At 35.8% G+C, this 24,051-nt stretch overlaps 1 protein-coding gene across 2 annotated transcripts in view; it reads right to left on the minus strand.

Moving 5' to 3' along the window:
• The window catches only part of COL21A1 (collagen type XXI alpha 1 chain), a 126,171-nt gene that overhangs the window by 62,600 nt on the left and 39,520 nt on the right, over nt 1-24,051 (minus strand). For both annotated transcript variants that reach the window (XM_069488266.1, XM_069488267.1), the window contains 4 exons: nt 21,905-21,958; nt 21,760-21,813; nt 1,056-1,109; nt 511-562 (listed from right to left, as the gene is read on the minus strand). In XM_069488266.1, coding sequence (XP_069344367.1) covers nt 511-562; nt 1,056-1,109; nt 21,760-21,813; nt 21,905-21,958 — 214 coding nt within the window. The remainder of the gene's footprint in view (nt 1-510; nt 563-1,055; nt 1,110-21,759; nt 21,814-21,904; nt 21,959-24,051) is intronic.

Below are 24,051 nucleotides of genomic sequence, written 5' to 3' on the forward strand. Positions count from 1 at the left end.
GTAGTGAAAGAATTCATGAAGCCACAACTCATGTTGGCTCTGCAAAGTGTTATTTTACCAGCCCAGTGGACACTAAACATGTTGACAAAGGAAGCATTATTATGACAAGCATCCAGGCACAGAAACAATATGTTGACAAAATTAAAAAGCAATGAGTATTTTAAATATATAGAGAATATAATCTTCCTTCAGGATGATAAAATAGGAAGGCCCATACATGGATTCTCAGTAGCCATGGTTTTAAACAGCTATTGCTTCCCAAGGAATCTTTCACTATAAATCTTTTAAAAGTTCAAAATGATCAATAATAAAATGTAGTCTTATCGAATACCACCCATAGAGTCACCAGTTATTTTTCTTTTTTTTTCCCCATTGTTCTAAATTAATCCTCTGAAAGGGTGAAGAAAGCTAATTGCTGTAATGTTGGGCTGGAATTACAATTTAAGTTTTTTATTTTCTTTATATTAACAGTTCATTATGAATTCTTTGTTGTATGATCTATACTTCCCTTTTTGCCATAAAATCCAGGTGATCCTTTATCTCCTTTGGAGCCCATTTCACCCTAAATGACAAAATATAAATATTGAATTTTAGAGAAATATAAGTATTTCCCTTATAAAGAAAAAAAACACAGATCATAAACAACAGAGTTTAATATGCCAACAGCAAAGTAAAATAGAAATAATTTAAAATTTATTTACAAAAGTCCTCTTTTCTAGACTTTGTAAAGAAAAATAAGAAAAAAAATAAAGACAGTACCATAATAGGGTTTATAGTTTAGGGCTTACAGTTAATAGAACTTGTAAATAGTAGAACCTATTCATCAACTTTTAAATACTGTAAGATTACACATTTATAACTGGAAACTTTAAAGGGAATTTTTTTTCTGTTTTACGTAAACTATGATACTAATCTTAGCCCAATTATTTACTTTAATATGTTTATCTTTAAGTATACATGAGCATTTATTTATAACATATTTGCAATAAAAAAGTACTTTCAATTTGAATTAAAATGTGGCCTGGCTGAATTTAAAAAGAACAAATTTCTTCGACCTTCGATCCTGGTATCCCATGAAGCCCAGGAAAACCAGGAAGTCCACGATCACCCTGAAAATAAAATTGAAATTAATTGAAGAAAAAATGTTTCAGCCTGAACAATATTATAATATATTCTTCAACTTTACCCTTGTCAAAATCAATTTAAAAATAAATCTGCAAACAGTTAAATTCATATCTGTATTAAACCCTATCTCTATGAAAGATTAATTCCCATTTATCAGGGTTTTATTTATGATTAAAGAAGAAAAGTATTTTTGGAGCTAGTGGAATCTCACCAGCAATCCTGACTCCACCCTTAGTGAGCCACCACCTATTCTGAAAATGACTCAGGCTTTTACAAGGGCAAGACACATAAATTAATTGAAATGATTTAGTGCCAATGTGCTCTGGAGACAGAATCATCCTCTGAAGTCCCATCCAGCTCAGTAAGGAAAGACCCTAAACTGAAAGTTTCAACACACTCTAGGACTCTGTGGGGAGTTTTTTTTAATTGCTGATCTTACAAACTGTTCACAGTAGGTATCTGGTTATATGTGTCTATGAAGATGAAAGGCCTAAGTTATCTCCAAAAGAGGAAAGATTAAGAATAATCTGAACAGCTTGATATTTAGTAAATATAGATGTCATACTTAGTTCTGTGGGAAATGTTGGATGCTGTTGCCTTAGGTTCAAAATATAATTGTGAAGACAAAGTTAAGAGAGAACCAATGGGCCAGGCGCAGTGGCTCACACCTGTAATCCCAGCACTCTGGGAGGCCGAGGCGGGAGGATTGCTCAAGGTCAGGAGTTCGAGACCCGCCTGAGCAAGAGCGAGACCTGCCTGAGCAAGAGCGAGACCCCATCTCTACTAAAATAGAAAGAAATGATCTGGACAGCTAAAATTATATATATAGAAAAAAGTTAGCTGGGCATGGTGGTGCATGCCTGTAGTCCCAGCTACTTGGGAGGTTGAGGCAGTAGGATTGCTTGAGCCCAGGAGTTTGAGGTTGCTGTGAGCTTGACACCATGGCACTCTAGCCCAGGCAACAGAGCGAGACTCTGTCTCAAAAAAAAAAAAAAAAAAAAAAAGAGAGAGAGAACCAATGGCTATCATGCCAAGATTGGGGTCTGGTTCACTTTTATTGATTTTTTTTTTTTTTTTTTTTGAGACAGAGTCTCGCTTTGTTGCCCGGGCTAGAGTGAGTGCCGTGGCATCAGCCTAGCTCACAGCAACCTCAAACTCCTGGGCTTAAGCAATCCTACCGCCTCAGCCTCCCGAGTAGCTGGGACTACAAGCATGTGCCACCATGCCCGGCTAATTTTTTCTATATATATTTTAGTTGGCCAGATAATTTCTTTCTATTTTTAGTAGAGACGGGGTCTCACTCTTGCTCAGGCTGGTCTCAAACTCCTGACCTTGAGCGATCCACCCACCTCGGCCTCCCAGAGTGCTAGGATTACAGGTGTGAGCCACCGCGCCTGGCCTGGTTCACTTTTATCTCAGCAAATTAAGGTACTGCATGCAAACAAGTAATTATACTCTTAGCTTGTCTGGTCAAGAGAGAGGCAGATGAAACCAGTTACCTATGACTGATGTAATTTTTATGAAAGTTATCCACATGTTTTAAAAAGTGGTATAGTTATTCAAGACTTAGAGAACCCTCCAAAGGTAACTTTTATTCTGAAGTTCCATATCTCTTTGAGTTCAAATCACCAAACCACATGGTTACATGCAGCTACATTTTCAACTTTCAGCATTATCAACTGACTTCTCATGGAAAATGAAGAGGATTAACTTCTCATACCACCCAATACCCCTCCCCACCTCCACTTCTAAGAGGCACAACTGCCCTTAACCACCTATTACAACTTTGGTTAAATCAGTAGTCAGGGTTTATTATATTAAGATTCACAGCTAAGCCAAAATATACTCTGATTACTTGCCCTTTCCCACCCAAATGTTTGTTTTTCCTGGAATCAAATATTGCATTTTTAAATTGCTTAGTTTCCTATAAATATATTGCCATATGAAACTCCGAAATCTCTCCAATTGTCAAAATCACTTCTCATTGTAGTCATATGCATTGAAAATTTCATATTCTTTAATAATTCCCTGCTGGAGTTGTCTCCTTTGTTTCAGGATGGGTTTGTTGTTCTTTCTATCTGTATTTATTTCCTTGTTCAGGAGAATATATCATCCAATGGCTTCCTGAGAAGGAATTCATGGGAGATAACTTTCTGAGACTTTAAATGGATATGTCTCTGAAAATGTCTTTATTCTATACAATTACATAGTTGATAATTCATATATAGAAGTATAATTTAGATTTTTTTTTCCACCAGACTTTTGAAGGCTCTACTCCATTCAGTTCTTGATTTCAATGTCACTAGTGAGGTGTTTGATGCCTTTCTGATGCCTGATCATTTGTATGTAGCCTATTTTTTTTTTTTTTTCGGCCAGGGGTCAGGGAGTAGAGGTGGTGGTTGTCTTCCTCTCAAAAAGTTTGTAAATTTTTCATTTTCAGTGTCTTGAAGTATCATAATGTTATGCACTGGCGTGGCCTACAATCATGCATTACGCTAGGCATTCTGTAGCTCTTTTCACCTATAGGGACCTCATGCCCATTCATGTGGACATCCTTCACCATACTTCTAAGCTCCATCCACACTTCACATAAACAGCCCCCTCTCAGCTACCCCTATGCATAGGGGTAGACACACAATTGTGTTGGAAGGCCTTTAGGAGGACCAAGGTAGGAAAGAGAACTGCGAACCTGGGAAACAGGATTGGGGTAGATTGTGCAGGGATTTCCAGAACCTGGGATCTGGAATGTGGTCTACAAAGGTCTCATGGGCCACAAGTGTGCCTCAAGGTTGAGCCTGAAGACTCTTCACTCAACATTGAGGAGTGCAGCTAAAGCAGGGTCTATCAGGGGTTCTGCCTCTCTGAAGGCATTCACGACAGAATTTTTCAAGTCTTCCTCTCCATGCCTTGTATAAGTTTCTTCCAAGATTTTTTGTTCATTGATTGTTAACTTTCCTGAGATACTTGGTGATTCTTTATTGTCAGCTCATACGGAAATTGATGAGAGAGTTCACTGACTCTGAGCTTCACTGTAGTATGGTCTGCTTGGGCCATTTCACTGGATAGCTCTAGATGTCAGTGGATTCCCCATAGAAGGATCTTATAAGCCTGTAGCATACAGGATTGGCTGAAAGCATTCTGTAGGCCAGGTAGGGAAAGAGGAGCAGGAGGTCTCAGGATGGGTAAACATCCTCTAAATTCCATTGTTTCAATGTTAGTATGACTCTCCCTTTTCTCCCCAGTCTAGAGACCCTAAGTTTTGTCTTCTCCAGAAAGTAAGCATTTATGTTTCTTCCAAGGTAGAAGGGAGATTCACTTGGCTACACAGAACTGAGGAAGGGATGGTGGGATTTAACTATTTTTAAACCTTAAATAGACATTGAACCAGGCTTCTATTTTTAGCTCTACTTTCACCTCTACTTCAGAAATACTTGATATTACCATTCCCTGAACCTTTGGCATACCTGTGCCTATGTGTGCATGCATAGATATGAGTGTGTACGCATATATCTCTAAAGGAGGCCTCTCTCAGATAAATCACATCACTTCTAATTTTAGGATTCAGCTTCCAAAAATTTAGAACTATTATCTCCTCTTTAATGATTTGTGTCATGTTAGGTTTTATTATTATTCTTGTCATTGTACCATTGTTTTAATGGGAATTTAAGAGAGAGAGAAGGAAGGCAAATGTTTGTGTTCAACCCTTCATTTTCATCAAGAAGCCCTAGTGACTTATTGATGCTTCAGCAGTAACATCCAAGGCATCTTGGCCACTAGGGACATGGTTTCACAATAGTCTACTGGCAGGAGACAATAGAACAAAGAGAAGGAAGATACAAATGGAGAAAGCATTCATAAATGTGTCATCTCCAAGCGTTCCTATGGATACTTTCCAGTGAGAGGCTTTTAAACCTCCCAGACAGGGTTACTGTGACCTCTTGTGCAGGGGTCCTAACATTCATGACCTGCTCTCTACTATGTTGAATCAACTTCATTACTGATCTACTCATGCTGACTGCAGGAAAATCTGGGAATATACTTATCTAACTAGACCAATACACTACCAGATTTTTTCACTTAAAACATATAACTTTTAACACTGACCTATTCCACAAATACAAATACCCCTTTATTTTTCATTAGTGAGAGAATAGCAGCCATTATAAGATACATTTTCAGAGAGAGAAAACCAACCACAAAGTCCAGGAATTCCCTAATCTTCTCCCATAACGATGATGGCAAATCAGAAACAAAAGTGACAAAATTTTAGATATGTCTGTATTATATTTGGTTCTTTTAATTGATCTATAAGTCCATACGGTATAAAAGGTATGGGAGACTGATAGTTATAACCAAAATCTATTCACTTCTTGCCACCGCAAAAAGGAGTTTAAGCTGGGCTCCCAGCTGCCCAACTAGAGAACTATATTTCCCAGTCTCCTTTGCAGGTAGGCATGTTCATGTGACTAAGTTCTTGACAGCAGAATGTGTGTGGAACTAAGATATATAAATTCCACATTACCAAAAAGAAATATATTGCTGTGACTTCTCTTTTCTCCTTCCCATCAGACTAGAATGCAGATAAGATAATAACTAGTGATGTAGCACTGACTATGTAAAAGAGAACAATATTCTGAGGGACTCTAGAGCAAAAAGAAAAACATGAGTCCCTGAATGAGTTCATACGTAACAAATTACATGAGAAAAATAAAATTCTTTCTCATTTATGCTGCGGCATTTGGGGTTCTATTTGTTATGGAGCTTAGCCATCATCCTAACAAATACAACAAATAACTATGTTTCCAGTCTAAACAGGAATAGTATTTTTACAGCTTATAATGAATGTCCTTCTCAAAAGTTATAGCTCCCTCTTGACTACTTTAATTTCCCACTAAAGATTAAAAACAATCTGTTGTGCATGAGAGAGAGAGAGGAGATCCACTAAAAGCCTACAACATCCTAGAACTAATTATTCCTAAAATTCAACAATTTACCCAAATAAGGGACAAAAGAAAAAAGAATAAATTTTAGGGGGAGACCACGAGACACAACAAAAAAACTAGATGTTCTTTCCCCTATCTGTGGACTCCTAATAGAAGAACCAAAGCTACTTTTTGAGATAGAAAGGGGATTGAAGTTAAGAGAATAGCCTGGGTTGACTCTAGAAAACATTGAATTGAGATAACTAGTTGAACGCCAGTCTAGCCTAAGATATACTCATGATAATATGGAAATTAGGGGGACAATGAGTACTTAATAAAACTACAGTAGAAAGGGGTGAGCCAGCATCTCCTATTAAGGCTGGACAAAGTCCCAGCTAAGACTTCCATTCTCTGGCTACAGGTTATAGAAGACATAATCTCCAAACTTCAGTTTACTGGAGATGACAAACAAATCTCAGAAGTGGGGAGAAAACTAGGAGCATTCATTCACATAAAAAATACAAGGTCTGGACGAAACTACCCTCATGTGTACAAGCAAAATTTTTAAGTATAACGAAAAGATATGAGGCTGGGTGCAGTGGCTCATTCTTGTAATCCTAGCACTTTGAGAGGCTTAGGCAGGAGGATCACTTAAGGCCAGGAGTTTGAGACCAGCCTGGACATCATAGAAAGACCCTGTCTCTGCAAAAAAATAAATAAAAAATGAAAATTAGCCAGTGCGGTAGTGTGTACCTGTAGTCCCAGCTACTCAGGAGGCTAAGGCAGGAGGATTGCTTAAGCCCAGGCATTGAGGTTGCAGTGAACTATGATGACACTACTACACTCTAACATGGGCAACAGAGCGAGGCATCTATCCAAAAATATAGGTATGATGTCAACTCAGAAAACATACAAAGAAAGAAACTGTGAGCAAAACTGTTGGGGAATGCTGCAACTTGCAAAGGTAAATAATACATCAAATGAACGTATAATCAGAGCTAAAGAACTGAGGGAACAGAATGTTGGTATTATAAATTGATTGGTATTGGCTGTATTTGACAAAATACCATAAAAATATGAGCTTAGAAAAGATTTGGCCAGGTTGCAAGGAACAGACTATGCCTAAAAATACTGGGATTGCAAGATACAACCTTTCTTTTTTTTTTTTTTTTTTTTTTATCTCTAACAGGTAAATAATGAAACTGGAGAATGCCTTTAAAAAATAAAAGTCCAGCATGGGTGGTGCTTTTGTGTTGTCTTGTATGAAACCAAGAAGTACACATAAGTTATTTTCTAGTTTCCCCCTGTGAATAGGCATTTTGTATCATATAACATAAATTGAACATTCTTGACAGACTCATGGCTGCCAGTCTATCAATGGCAACTATTTACTGGTTGGAAATGGGAAGCAGTAATATTCATCTGACCAGTTTTCTCTTAAAGCCATTTCCATGATGATGATGGGACTCAATTATATTTTTTATTTCAGTCACTCCTGGTTAATAATAAATTTAAAGAAATAAAAATATCTAAAATAAAAAATAAATAAGTCCAATTAAAACTCAGCCTCTGGGAAGGATGAAATCAAGGACATGGCTATAAACATCATTCTTAAAGTTTCTGAATCAATTTTGGTGGGTCCAATAAATCTTTTCAAGTGGGACAGCAGGGTGAAAAAGAAACAAAGGGTGCAGTGGATGCTTGATAAATGTAAGTCACCTCTTATCAAGTGTAGAGAGGGAGATGTGACTAAGAGAGGATTGTGGATGCTGTTATTGGCTGGAATCAAATGTCAAAGATACAAAACTGCAAACATTTATACTATATAAAATATAAACACTGTATACTGTTGAGAGTTATACTACCAAAAGCCACCAAATGGGACTAAAAGAGTGCCTGTTAGAGACTTAAAATGAAAACAAAGTTACCCAGTATCAGTACTATTTTTAATGTTTTTCTGGACTAGTCAACAAATTTAGACAAAAATATAGAAATAAGGGGATAAAAACAAGAAGAAAAATTATCCTTAAGAGTATACATATGATGTGGCAATATACCTAATGCACCTAAAAGAATTAAAAAGAGAAATCAATTAGTTGGTGTTTTTAAAAATAATATATACAAATAAATAGCTTTTAGTAGCTTTAAGTAGCTTTATGTATATAAACAATAACCAACATAAAATATATTAAGGAAAAGACTCCATTTGTAATAGGAACAAAAGAGATAAAAATTCCTAGGCATAATAAACTTAAGTAATGTTCAGGACCAATACAAAAAAAATTCAAGATTGAAGTAAAAAAAAAAAGATAAACCATAATGTTGAATAGGAAAACTCAGTATTAGAGAGACGTCAAGGCTTCTAAAGTTAATCCATAAATTCAAAGGAATCCTAATTGAAATATAAATACGAATTTCTAAGAAATTGAAGGAAAGATACTGAGCTTTATCTGGAAAAATGCTTATTTTTCAAGAATAGCCAGGAAAATTTTGATTATAAAGAATAATGAGGAAGGTCTAGCCCTGCCAATATTAAGTCATATTATGAAGTGACAATAATTAAAACAATTTGGCAGTGGAGAAGATGTAGACAGATCAATGGAACAGAATAGAAAGCCAAAAATGCCAAACCCAAATGAAAATGGAAATTTAATGATAAAGATGGTTTTTCAAATAAATGGAGAAAAAAGTGATATTCCATAAATATTGTTGTAGCAACTGGCTATCCACTTAGGAAAAAAGAGTAAAAACTATGAATGCTTATCTAACTGTACTCTAAAAAACTGTACTCCAAAAGTTTAAAGTTTAAAAATAATAAAATTATAAAAATAAAAACAGAAAAAAAAAACCAAACTCTGTAAAAATAATTTAAAGAGGTTTATTCCGAGCCCAATGTGTGTGAGTGATGGCCCAGAGCACATGGCCTCAAAGGTCCTGAGAAATTGTGTCCAAGGTGACCAGGTGACAGTTTGGTAGTATACATTCGTGGAGACAGGAATGGAAGGCATATATTGGTTTGGCCCCCAAAGGCAGGACATCTCAAAGTGGGGGAGGGTTACAGGTTATAGGTGGGTTTAAAGATTCTTTAATTTGTAATTGGTTAAAGAAATGAAGCTTTGTTTAAAAGCTTATAATGTTCTAATATAAGGAAATCCAGCAAAAAGTGAGAGTTTGATCTCTTCCTTCCCTATTTGGACTCCCTTGATTTTGCTCTCTTGCCTGATAGCTCTCGCAAGGACTTCCAATACTATGTTGAAAAGTAATGGGGACAGTGGGCAGCCCTGTCTGGTTCCAGTTCTAAGTGGGAGTGCTTTCAATTTTTCCCCATTCAGAATGATGTTGGCTGTGGGTCTGTCATATATGGCTCGTATCATTTTTAGGTAGGTTCCATCTACGCCTATTTTGTTAAGCGTTTTTATCATAAAAGAGTGTTGAATTTTGTCAAATGCTTTTTCTGCATCTAATGAGAGTATCATATGGTTTTTGGTTTTGCTTCTATTTATGTGGTGAATTACATTTATAGATTTACGTATGTTGAACCACCCCTGCATCTCTGGGATGAAGCCCACTTGGTCGTGGTGGATTATTTTTTTGATAAGTACTTGGATTCGATTTGCTAGTATTTTATTGAAAATTTTTGCATCTATATTCATGAGAGAAATTGGTCTGTAGTTCTCTATTTTTGTTGCGTCCTTTCCTGGTTTTGGTATCAATGTTATATTGGCTTGGTAGAACGTGTTGGGGAGAATTCTATCCTTTTCAATATTGGAGAATAGTTTATGTAGGATGGGCACCAGTTCTTCTTTGTATGTATGGTAAAATTCAGGTGTGAACCCATCTGGACCAGGGCTTTTCTTTTTGGGAAGGTTTTTTATTGCTGTTTCGATTTCAGTTCTTGATATTGGTCTGTTCAGGTACTCTATTTCTTCCTGGTTGAGCCTGGGAAGACTATGTGTTTCTAAAAATTTGTCCATTTCCTCCGCATTCTCCAGTTTGTGTACATAAAGATTTTTGTAGAATTCATAGATGATATCTTGTATCTCTGTAGCATCGGTTGTGATTTCTCCTTTCATGTTCCTAATGGAGGTTATTAGAGATTTTACTTTTGTGCTCTTGGTTAGTTTAGCCAGAGGTGTGTCTATTTTGTTTATCTTTTCAAAGAACCAACTTTTTGTTTTATTAATTTCCCTTATAGTTTCTTTGTTGTCCTTTTCATTTAATTCTGATTTGATCTTAGTAATTTCTCACCTTCTGCTGGGTTTGGGGTCGTTCTGTTCTTCTTTCTCCAGCTCTTTGAGTCTATTCGTTAGGTTGTCTATTTGCATGTTTTCTGTCTTTTGGATATAGACATTTATGGATATGAATTTCCCTCTCAGGACTGCTTTAGCTGCGTCCCATAGATTTTGATAAGTTGTATCTCCATTGTCATTTAATTCAAAGAAACTTTTGATTTCCATCTTGATTTCTTCCTTTATAGAATAATTATTCAGGAGAAAGTTATTTAGCTTCCATGACTTTGAGTAAGAGTGAGGGTTTCTGTTTGTGATCATTGTTACTTTTATTCCGCTGTGATCTGAGAAGATGCATGGTATAATTTCTATTTTTTTGAATTTTTTAAGACATGCTTTATGTCCTAGGGCATGGTCAATCTTAGAGAATGTCCCATGAGCTGATGAGAAAAATGTATATTCTGTGGACTTTGGGTGGAATGTCCTATAGATGTCAGCCATGCCCATTTGTTCTAGCATTCTATTTAGGTCCATTATGTCTTTGTTAATTTTCTGTTTAGAGGATCTGTCCTGTACTGTCAGTGGGGTGTTAAAGTCTCCAGCTATTACGGAAATCCATTAATCAGAGACAAGCCGCCAGGACATTTACCATGACTCCAGTGATGTGTTAAATAAATTGAAGGCCTGCAAGTGTGGTTTAAGCTTTATCTTGCATGGCCTTAGGGCCTGTTAATGATTTTGTATCTTATTGTTACAAAGAGTAACTCCAAAAGGGAAGGGGCATAACTAGGCGTGTCTGACCTTCCCTCTCCTCAGGGCTGGCAAGTCAGCTTTAAGGTTTTTCTGGGGTGGGGTCTCCTTGGACAAGAGGGAGACCATTCCGCCAGCTGAGGGGCTTAAGATTTTATTTTAGTCTACAAATAACTATAATCAAAATGCCAGAGTGTGGAATCTTTCTATATAGATACAAACATAGGAGGAAAAAAGAAAAAAGCCTACATATACATAAAAATTAAAAATTACTATATGGCCAAAATTTCAAAAACCAAGTCAAAACATATGACATAAATAAGGAAAAATATCTGCACACATATAAACAATATTGGAAGAGTATAAACTTTCTGGAAGGTAAACAGGCAATTTATATAAAAGTTTAACTCTGAAGTTAACGCTTTGATCCAATAATCACTTCTACATGTCACAATTTTTCCTATGGATACACTCAGAAAAATTTCCTCAGCAATATATACAACAATGTTTCGTACAGTCTTGTTGGTAATACAAAGAATATATATCATAAGGAATGAAAGCATCTCTAACTTAGGGATTTTTTTTCTATTAAAATTTTCATGGTAGCTTTATTCATATTAGATACAACTTTCCAAATGTACACTTACTGATGAATAGATAAACAAATTATGGAATATACACACAATGAAACACCATTTGGCTATTTAAAAAGTGGAAGAACTACTGATACACAACAACATGGAATGGATCTCTAAGTATTAGGTTAAATGAAAGAAGACATCAGGGATTTCTTACATTGGATAAGAATAGTCTCTATATTGCGTAGCTGTGCTTAACCTTTTCTTTATAACTTTCTTTCATGAAGGCTTTTCAAATTTTCAACTTTTTTTCAAACTCCTAGACAATATTATTTGACTATCTTCTTTGGCACTTAACATGGACTATCTTGAAATATAGTTACTTTGTAAATGTTATGTCCTTTATTGGAGTCCAACCTCTTTGAGCAATGAATTCATCTTTGATTCACTCCTACTTCTTCTTGGTACATGTAACTATTAAATACTATTTACCAATAGCCAGATTCTCTCTATTTCCCAACATGTGGGAAAATCAAACTTTCCTAATGTCTTGAAGTTCGTGTGATTTACACAATTTACTCTAGTTAATTAAATATGAATGCAAGTGGCTTAAGGGCCAGTGTTTGATTCTTGATGCACCTGCTACCATAGCTAGTTAGCCTTAGTCTCCATATGATGACAGTGAAGAACTCACTGCTGCTGATAAATGTGCAGTTTGATGATTAATAAACCTTTACCATTTTAAGCCATGGGCATGTGGGGTTTCTTTGTTATTGTAGCACAAACTACTCTATCCTACTGTTGCCTTGCTTGCGATAAATGATAATCTGTTGAATATACACAATGTTTCATTTCCCAAAATATGATCAACACTCTTGAATCCTCAAGGAAAATTTCAATAAAACAATTATTTGGGGAAGTCACACTCTTGGTCCCATTTCAGTTTACAAGAGATTAGAGTCAAAGAAAATCCAAGATAGTAAGATGATTCCATTTCTCACAGGTTGTTTCTGAACTTTTCATGGCTAACAAATGTGGTTTTGAAGAGTCTACCCATTTTATAAGTTGAACTAGAGTCACAGTCTTCAAAATCAGGTGAATATTATTTATTTGGGTAGGAAAAGAACATGAGAACTACTATTTTTTTAAATCCCATTTTTTTAAAAATGTCTCTGTATCTTTGTGTGTTTTAAATTCACAGAATGCTTTGTTCAGCAGCACAGGTATATAATTCATTTGTATATATGCGGTTATGTGTCCAAAAGTCTCCTACTGTAAAGGTTTTGCAATTTAAAACTTTGATGACCTATGATTTAGAGCAGGGGTGGGGAATCTTTTCACGCTGGAAGACCACATTAATTTAGCTGTAATCAAATAAGACCACATTCAAGAAACTTCAATTAGAGATACTTAAAAATGTACATTATTTTGTAAAAATCTAACTATTAGGTACTTAATAATTTCAAAAATGAAAACTATTTGTTAATTTTAAAGTTAACCAACCTTTTAATGACTTTGTTGTGTCTCTTTTTTGTTGGAAAGCATTTGAATATTTGGTTGCAGCATGGAGATCTGCAGTTTCAGTTGATCCTCTAAATGGGTATCAGCCATTTTTGATCTTAAGGGTATCTTGATTTGGGTTAGGTAGAGGAATGCAGATTCACAGCAATAAGTGCTTGAAAAGCAAGAAGGCATTTTTCAGGCGTGTTGCCCAAAGTGTGGGTATTCTACTGCATTTTTCCATATTTCAACTGGATCTTTCTTAGCATCAAATGATGACTTTAAAATGTCATCTACTGAGAGGTCAGTCAATTCCATCTGTAGTTCTTTAGGTGCCTTAGTGATATCAACTAGGTGAAGCTGAAATGCTAATTTGAGCGTGATGTCATGATTCTCAAAGTCAGTGAACCTTTCATTGTATCCTCCAATTAATATTTCTATAAAAGCTGCGTATTCTTCAAATAATTTGCATATATCACCCTGCTCATCAATGACCTTTGCTAACTGGGGAAAATGTTCATCCAAAATTTCCTTTTAAAAAAGAAGTATTTTTTTTCCACCACATATCATACATAGATTTAGTTTTACCTTGCAAAGAAATATTCAAGTCATTTTGATTTGACATGACATCACACAGAAATGCTGCATTCCTATAGAAATCTTCTTTCAATAATTCGCTGATTCTGTTCTTCATAAAATTTAAATATCTGTTCTCACAGAAATAAAATTTTGGGTAACACCTGTCCCTGCAATAGCCAATGCACTTTAGAATGATATGGCAAATTTACACTGAATACCTCATCTTTCAACTTAAACATGTTATGAAATTGATGATGCTATGTTGTATTTACATGAATACAGTTAACAGTATTCATAACTTTTTGTAAAGTGTCACTTAAAATAGTAGCTTTAGCACACAGATTTTGCTGATGTAAGATACAATGAAAAGAAATGAGAGAATCTGGATCTGTGAATACTTTTTATATTGTGCAATAAACCCTTCATGTGTTCCTGTCATGGAAGGTGCACCATCTGTACATATACTCTCTAAATTTACCAAATTCAGTTGGACATTTATCTTGAAAGTTGTTGAAGATCTCTATTCCCCATGTTCTGTTCACAAGAGTGCCCAAAGCAAGTAACTCTACATAGCAAAGAAAATCTTCTATTATAACCCGAAAGTTATAATACAACTGCCAAGTCAGTAGTACCAGTTGATTCATCCAAAGCAATTGAATAATATATATTAATATTTTCCCTTTGAAGTATTGCATGAAGTTGTTCTGTTAAATTGAAGACTAATTCACGCTGCCAATCAGTTGTGGTGCTCCTTGAAAGAGGCAGTTGTTTGTACTTTGAAACATTATTAGGGTCTAAGCATCCTACAACTTCAACAAAGTATTCTTTCAAAATTTCTACATCCCTGAATGGCTTCCCTTTCTTCCCCAAGTATATAAGCTACTTTATAATTTGCTTCAGTGGCATTATTTCCAGGTCTTTTTGCTGCTTGAAAGAACTGTCTTTGCTTTTGCTTTCATCTTTTAATTTCTGCAATACAAGTTTTCATGCTTCTCTCTCTAATTTAAAGTGGTCCTTATGAGTACTATAATGCTGATGAGCATTGAATTTCTTTAATGTTGATATTGTAGTATCACAAAGCAAGCAAATCGTCTTATCTTTAGCAAAAATGAGATATATTGCAATTCCCAATCCTCATTAAAAAATCTGTTTTCTTCCTTCAGTGTTCTCTTGGTCTTCTTTGACATGATGAGATGTTAAGCTGACAAAATTACAAAATACTGTCAAGCTGTGCAACTATTCACAAATTCCACTTTAAACAGAAACACAGTGCACCACTGTCAAAAGCTGATAACAGACTGGCATACTTGACCCCCCAAAAACTCTTGCCAACCAGCTCATGAGGTCGTGGTTCCCGTCAGGCAGGGGAAGTTAGAACTAAATCATGAGCACAGCAGCCATCAATTTAGCCCTTATGGCTTGCTTATGTTCTAATTGTGCCAGTCAATCTGGGAGGATTATTTTGTTAAAACTTATTTTATTCTTTGGTATGTTAAATATGTTCATTTTAAAAATAAAATAAAAATATGAAAGTCAAACAAAAAAGGATTTGTTCTGTAAAATTTGGATTCAGTCAAAAGGCTGCACTTAAGAACCTAGAAGGCCACACATGTGGCCTTAAGGCCACAGGTTCCTCACCCCGATCTAAAGTGAACTATCCCTCTGCCCTAGGGAGATAAGTGGACCATGCGTATTCTCTCATGGCCTAGTCAGCACAACCTTGGGAAGTCATCCATCCTGCTCCCTCCCCCACCTATCTTCTTGGCTCCTGAGAGGCATGTAGCGATTCTTCTCACAGTGTAGGCAATAGAGTAAAAGAGTCACAAATCACACTGTGAAAAACTATTTGGCCAAAGAAAAAATATATAGGGAAAAGAAAGCCAGACTGGGAGCGAGGCATTCCCTTTGGGTTTTGGGATTACCATTGGACTAAGTCCTACAAAAAAAGTAAATTCCCGAGCTCCTACCACCACATCACTGGTGTTACTTCTCAATGACACCAAAAGTGAAGATGGGAAATTGAGTTTGGAACCAACAAAATATGAAGCACTCTACAAAAATTCAATGAAAGTAGTAAGTTTCCTAATAATGCCAGTAGAAGAAAGAGAAAACAGAATAGCCAATAAATGAGTCAGACTTGGAATTAACAGTTCTTCATAATAAACTAAGATACTGAATCCATTATACAGTTTTAAAAGAAAAGAGGAATAGGTGCATTGGTATGCACCTGTACTCCCAGCTATTTTGGAGGATCCTCAGCTGAGGCAGGAGGATCACAAGAGCCCAAGAGTCTGAAGCCTCAGTGAGCTATGATCACACCTGTAAATAGCCACTACACTCTAGTCTGGGTGACAGAACAAGTCTCTGTCTCTAAAAAAATAAAAAAAGAAAAGAAAAAATGTTGAACAATCAGGAAATAATCAAGATTTTGCAAAATGCATCTGCAGAAGTAGTAAAAACCTAAGCACACAAAGATCAGCACCACCTATACAGGAGGGACTCAACAAAGCCCAATATCAGAGAATATTTAGAGAAGGCACAACTAGTGCTGTGTAGCCAGTGCTGCATTAGAAGAAAAGTCTCTGAAGAAAGAATGTGGAAAAAAAAAAAAAAAAGGAAATTGTGGTACCTCATCCCTTCCAAAAAAAGGTAGAGAAAGTTTTTTCTGAAAATGCCTGGTTATAACAATTCTAAGGATTCCACAAATTCAGAGGAAGCAAAATATTTTTTTGAAAACATTGTGTATATATGTTTCTCTATGAATTTATTTAATAATATTTCATGATTACATTAATTATATTAATGTATTAATTGCTGTCTATAATTTTAAAATATATGCATATTTATATATTTAATATGTATATTTATATCCAGATAAGTTTATACTTAGTAATATTACAATAATAGACTCTATTAAGGAAGAAAAGGAAGGGCATAGAGCCTAATCTTGGAACACTCCAACATTCAGAGAATGGATAGAGAAGGAGGAGCCAAAAAGTAAACCTGAAAAGGGAACTACTGATGGCAAGTGGAAATTTAGGAGCATGTGGTATCCCACAAGCCAAGAAAAGAAACTATTCTGAGAAGGAGGGAATAGTCCACTGTGTCAAAGGCTGTTGAGACATAAAGACAGGAAGAGATAATTGAAAAAGACTAACTACTAGATTTCAAAGATGGCAGACTAGTGATCTAAATATGCCACAGAAAGTTGGGATGGAAGTCTGACTGGAGTGGTTTGGAGAGAGAAAGGGAAGTGAGAAGGTCCGGAGAATAAAGGCAAGCCTTTTGGAGTGCTAATACTGTGTTAAGAAACAGAAGTAGTCTGGTAGCTGAGGGCGGCTATATGGTGGAGGAAGGAAGGTTTTGTTTGGTTGGTTTTAGTTGGGTCATCCTTTGGAGTACTGAGAAAATTTAACAGGAAAAGAAAAAACACATGACACAGAAGAAAAGTGCTGATTAATAACACAAAGAAATAGAGAAAGATGGGATCTAGGGCACAAGAGAAGGCTTATGGATTATAGATCATACATGGACAATTCATCCATATTAACAGGAAGAGGGGCAGATATAGGTACATATGCAAGTAAGAGGGTAGAATTCCTGTCTGATTGTTTCAGATGTGGCACTTCAACAGTTAGAGAAAGGATAAAGGATAAACCAAAGGTATTTCCAAAATTTTTGCCTTAGGTAATCAGCATAATGGTGGTTCTAATAACAAATCATCATTATCATCATCATCACTAACTTACAGTGCTTAATTTAGGTCAAGCATATTCATGGCCTCATTTAATATTCACAGAAAACCTATGATATAATGCTATAATCTCTACTTTCTAGATGATAAAAACCAGGTTTAAAGAGATTAAGAAGCACAACTTGTGAGTTAAGCTGCCTGAATTTAGAACCAAGCCTATAACCTGTAATTGTTTTAAGCACTCTACTCTCATATGCATACAGCACACACATACACATAAACACACACACACACAGGCACACACACACTTGCTAGTGGTTGGGGTGTGGTGCTATCAGAAAGCTACATAGGTACATTACTCTCCCTTTTCAGAAAGCAGAACAGGGAGGTAACTTTGCTAAGCCAATTCTATTTCTCCTTCCTATGCCACTATAGGCTTTGTGTTAGTTTTGTAAACTTTTTGTTTTTCGGTCTTCAAGAATACTGTAAGAAGTAATACCACTAACATACTAAGTTCTAACATATTATTCCCTAATAACACATTCAGCTTGGTTCTTTATTACTGTTCTCTCAAAATATATGTTGCAGTTCCTTGGTTATGACTGACTGTATAATAGAAATTGCTGTAAAGCCACTTCGTCTTTTGATGCTGGAAGCCCAGAAGTAAGGGACTTAGTAGGTAGCAAAGTCTCACCCATCACATGACACCCTAGTCTGAATGCTGAGAACAATGAGAAAGTGAGGTTTCTGAAGGGACCTCTTAAATGTTATGTGTTCTAAGAAAGATGCAAAGGCAATATATGTAACCAAAATGTTTGTACTACCATAATATTCTGAAATTTAAAAAAAGAAAATGCATAATTTGGCCAATAATAATACCTTAGATATAATTAATAAATTTTATTTCTTAAGCCCAGAAAAATGGACTAATGAGTTTGTACAAAGTCCAAATAGGTTAAAAAATAAATTAATACTTCCTTCATCTTCAGAATTGAATTTGTCATAGAAAAGTTTCATACTCAATTTGAAAACTCATAAATACATATCAATTAACCAATACAGCCTACTATAAGTTTTAACAAAATATATTCCTCCACACAATTGAAATATATTTGGTTTCCTTAAGGTTAAGGAACTATTTTAAAGTATTTAAAGCAATTTTTAGATTTCAAACAATAGCTTTAAAGCATGTGGTAAAATGAGTTTCCAATTGGAGATCATTTGCTAAGTATTCCTTTTGACTTTGTGAATTTAGTTAAAAATAAAACCCTGCAAAATATATACACATTCTATTGTCTGTTATGTGAAGAATGAATGTTAAAGTCAGCAAGAAAGTACATCTAATTTTAATTATCCTAAGTGGAAACTCCTCTGTGGGAGACTTCAGAGAAAATCCACAAAATGGAAATTATTCTGGGAAAATATCCTAATGGAGCGCAGTATTGTGTGGAACAATCTCCCAAAGGCCACTATACAATGCCTGGAAAAAATATGTCTGCACTGCCACAAATCAAAGCTGTTTCTGGGGTATATTTTTTTTAACCTTCCCATTACTGAAATCAAGGAACCATGTTATGAAAGAATAATCAAGGAAAAACCTTTAATTAACTTCTAAATTATTTTAACTCTGGGTAAAGAACTTTCAGAAGCCACAGGGAATGTGAGGCGGGAACTTGGAAGGTAGCACATGGTGATTTTAGGCCCACAATGACTGTGTCAAATCTGTTTAACCCCAACAATGAACTTCGGAAAATAACCAGCTCTGAATGAAATCATTACTGGTCTGAAAACAGAGACCTTTGCATAAACATGCATCTTATTTACCTTATCTAGTAAAATGTATGACTTTGTAAAATTCACACACCTATATTTAAATGACAGCACAATGACCCAAAACAAGAAAGCAGTTCGTTTAAGATGCCACCAGTAGAATAATTGTTCTTTTATTTTTAAATAACATAAATTTATTTCCACAAAATTTATTTCAATTCTCTTAAGGTGTGTAAATAAAAAGCCCCCTTTTTACATTTTTTCTCTAAAACTCAACTGAAGAATGAAATAAGTACATTGATGAAATATCTACACTCCCATGTTTATTGCAGCATTATTCACAGCAGCCAAGATATGGAATCAACCTGAGTGTCTGTCAATGGATGAATGGATAAAGAAAATGTGGTATACATACACAATGGAATACTATTCTGCCATTAAAAAGAATGAAATCCTGTTATTTGCAACAACATGGATGAACCTGGAAAACATTATATTAAGTGAAATAAGTCAGGCACTGAAAGACAAATACTGCATGGTCTCACTCACATGTAGACTCTAAAAACGTTGATCTCACAGAAGCAGAGAGTAGAATGGTGGTTACCAGAGGCTGAGATGGTTGGGGAGGTGTGGGAAGTGGTATTGAAAAGATGTTGGTCAAAGGATGCAAAATTTCAGTTAGATAAGACAAATAAGTTCAAGAGATCTATTGTACAACATGGTGGCTATAGTTAGCAATATACTACATTCTTGAAAAATGCCAAAAGTGGATTTGACATGTTCTCACCAGAAGAATAACCATGTGTGGTAATGTATTTGTTAATTAGCTAGATTTAGTCATTCCACAATATATAAATACTTTAAAAATCATGTTGTACACAGTAAATGCATACAATTTTATCTGTCAATTTAAAAGCATAAATAAAAACCTCAACTAAAAGGGAAAACTAATTTATTCATTAATTCATTCACACATCCACACTTTCACACATTTGTTTTTTCCAAAAACAGGCTGTTTGTGAGAGTACAAAGAGACAGCTATGATCCTGTAGACTAGAATGCAGGTGAGACATCTGGCACATGGTCTCCTCAGAGCAGGTATTCTTACCCTCCCGGTGGAATCCCCCTTTCACCTGAGGGAGGTCACACTGTCTCCCATGACAACCCCAGAGCATGGATACATAAGACATCTCCCATTCCTGTGGTCTGGCCTGCTCCTGCCGTCTCTAAAGATTCCTACATCATTTAAAACTGGCAGAGATTGCTTAGTGGCTTAAGAGACTCATAGAGACCCAGGGCCACTCTGTGGACAAGAGGATTTTATACTTCTGCTTTGGGAATTATATTGACTATTGCTTCTGCTTTACCTCTTCTAATTCTCACCATACTGAAAATATGCCATTACCTATTCCATTTTCTCTGTTTCTTTTCCAGTCACTAACCTTCCTACTTGCTCTGGTGACTGCTCTTAGCCATGACTCGCTCATGACTCACACCAGCTCAACCCATTCTATATCCCAACTACCACCATGCTACTGGGTGAACAAGACAGAGCAAGAGAAATAACCACTTATTTTTTATATATTAGTTTTCATATATTATCTCATTTTATCCTCACACGAACCCTATTTTTAAAATCCCCATTTTGTCAATGAAGAAAATAAGATGCAGAGACATTAAGTAACTTGCTCAAGGTCAAACAGTATGGAAGTAGCAGATCCATCACATTTGATATGGTACTTTTAACAGCTACAATTTTCTGCAACCAGCATAAGCAACCATAAAAACATGAAATGGATATAGTCTAGATCAGTATGTCTCAGATATGAATACTGTGCACATTATTTTAGTAAGGTTAAGAATTTTGTAAAGATGGCTCTTAGAAAATTACTGTAGGTTTTTAGCATGAGCAAACAGCAAAGTGCCTTCAAAGACTTTGCAAATAAGACTGTAATTTAGAAGCGAACAAATCAACATGGGGATCTGATTAAATACAAATGGTGGACCTCTTAGACATGGACTAGCCACCAGGGCCAGTAGGTATTGACTGGATCCATGGGAAGGTACTAATGTATATAACATATTTAAAGAACATATACTTCAATAGGAAACTTGGCAAATCTCAGAGTTGTTTAAAAAGAGAGAGAGAGAGAGAGAGAGAGAGAGAGTCAGTATACAAATGTTGTCTGTACCCATTGAAACCCTAAGGGAAAAGTCCATTAAGGCTAAGCCAATAGGCCACTTGCCAGATAGACACCTATTGTGGAGATGGACCCTCAGATATTGGGCTATCCAAGGCTAACATGGTAACATATTCTTTTCATATAATTCACTCCTTTCTTAGAAGCTAGGTCTCTGTGGAGCTTAACCACAGAGAATATGGCATCAAGGCAATGCCAACGTCTGTCCCATTGGACAGTCATCAGTGATGACCATTTTTACCTAGTGATAAAGCCTTTGTGAGCTTTATTGGCCAATAGCCACTGACAAATTTCTGAGCCCAGAAATCTTGGAATTCACCATGGTGAATACTATTGAATGGAAGCCATCATAGCTTATATCCTTTGTGAGTAATTAAACCACTGACTGCATTTTTATTTGTGTGTGTTTACCTTTTCACCATCTCTCCCTGGTTCTCCTTTGTAACCTGGCAGTCCTTGAGCTCCCTGGATTAACCACAAAATAAAATTCCATTAATTATGTTTTCTGGTTCATTAGAAATTAGATTCCTAAAATGTGTATAAAAGGATCACATACTTGTATTCCCGGAGATCCTGGAACACCTGGTGATCCTGCAATTCCCTGATATCCCTAAAGAAAAGTAAAAAATAAGCAATTAATATTTCAGCACATTTACAAAGAACCGCTCTCCATTTCAGGTTTCACCCTCATCTCAAGTATGTTATACCTAAAACTTCACTTAGTGATTGTTCCAAAATGATAAAGTATCAAATGCTTAATAAGGAAGCCATACCCTTCCACTTCATGAAATACTTTAAAATGTACAGGAAAAGATCTTGAATAGCTCTCAATAAATAAAAATATCCAGAAATTCTTAAAAGGAAAGTTTGCAGATGAAAATATAGAGCTGTTCACAGCTCCTGAAGAAGTGTTCTGAATATACTGGGAACACATTCAACATATTCAAGAGAAAAACACCTCAGGACACTGGAGGATTAAACAAATGTAATATATTTTTAAACTACCTGATTAATGGTATTTGAGTTAATCCCTGGAATAAATTAAACCTCGATGAATGTTATTCTTTAGATTAAGTCTATAACCTGCTTTGGATTGCTCATTTTAGAAAGCTGTTGATTTTAAACCCAAGAATGTGGTTGTGACATATCCCTCCACAACCACCCAAGGTTGTGCCATCTGCTAGGAGAGGAGGGAGGAGAGAAGTCTCATCTCCACTGCTTCTTACACATCACTCCAGAAACTGGAACCTTGGTAAAAATAGCACCTTTTTAGACAGAGGCAAACTATTCATTCTTCACTCAGCACATGGCAACTAAAGTCTCCAAACAAACTTGCAGGCCATGACATTTATCTACGTTTCCCAGGGCCGACGCCAGGTTAATTTGAACCACCTGGCACCTGTAAACACATTTACCACTATCAGATTCTACTTTACTCTCATTCTCTACTCAGATTCCATCTTTCATGGATCTTACTGTTTGGGTACCAGTTTCTATTGTCGACAGTATTAACACAGATCTCATTAAGGTTTCCAATTGCATCTTTATTCTTAAATCCAAGAGCTTCATTTCCATGTAACTATTCATGGCTATCTATTCTAGCCTTCATATTTATCCACTTGCCTGTCAGTACATTTTTAACTATAATTTTAGAGACATCATAATTCTGTTTTTCTACTCACATTTTCAAATATTCTAATATTCTTTGCTAGCTATAATAATGATAATGGTTATCTCTGAAAGATCAGTCTTACGTTATTGTTTTTCTCCTTTTTACATGCACTTACATTTCCTATTTTGTAAAATGCCTTTTCAGTTACGTTCAGAATGATGATGACTATACAGTTTTTATCACTAACCATCATCCCTTCCTTCATACTCCATTCAGTTCCTTACAGAGTATATCACTATGATTTCTCCATGATGTCTCAGATTCAAATATTTCTCTTGAGTCCCCTTGCCCAATCCTTAACCACTTCACTTCATCAGTGAACAGTAAGTCTCATTGTAAACATCTCCACACTCCGTACAAAGCAACCTGCAACTTTCAAACACACCATCTGCTCTCTGTACAAGCACTCTCTACCACTGGATTGTGTGCCCCTTCGAGGTCAGGGGCTAGATTTAATTCATTTCTGTATTTACAGCATTGGACCCATTTTGGGGCACATTTTTACTGATCAAGCATTGGAAGAATTTACCTTTAAGTCATCCACTCTGCACGTGAGTGTGTAAAATCTCTTTACCCAGGGAACTCTGTTATGTTTGTGCAGCTTTCAGTAGAAAAATGAAACTTTGAGAAATAGCATGTGTTTCCTGTTCTCAAGATCAGTCAAAAGAAAGAAGAAAGTTAATCTACATAGAGCTTTCTCAGTCCCATATCTCTACCACTCTAATTATCACTGAATCTCCTTCCCTCAACCACTTTGGAATCAGGCCTGAAATTGAATCTCAACTCTGTCACTACTAGCAATGAATGGAATTGGATTACTATAAATGCCACCACCTTGAATATCTTTCAGATCCTTTAAAACCCTCTGTGCATTCTCTAGATAGTCTGACATGATTTATAATAGGCTGTTATAATTGGGAAAAATAATAATGGCAGTGATTTATATGGTATTTATCATGTTTCACACTAAACATTTCACATATATTAATTCATATTACTCCTCACAATCACCCTTCAATGTAAGTTGTAAG

The sequence above is a fragment of the Eulemur rufifrons genome, chromosome 15, assembly GCF_041146395.1.
Source record: "Eulemur rufifrons isolate Redbay chromosome 15, OSU_ERuf_1, whole genome shotgun sequence".
Classification (NCBI taxonomy): domain Eukaryota; kingdom Metazoa; phylum Chordata; class Mammalia; order Primates; family Lemuridae; genus Eulemur; species Eulemur rufifrons.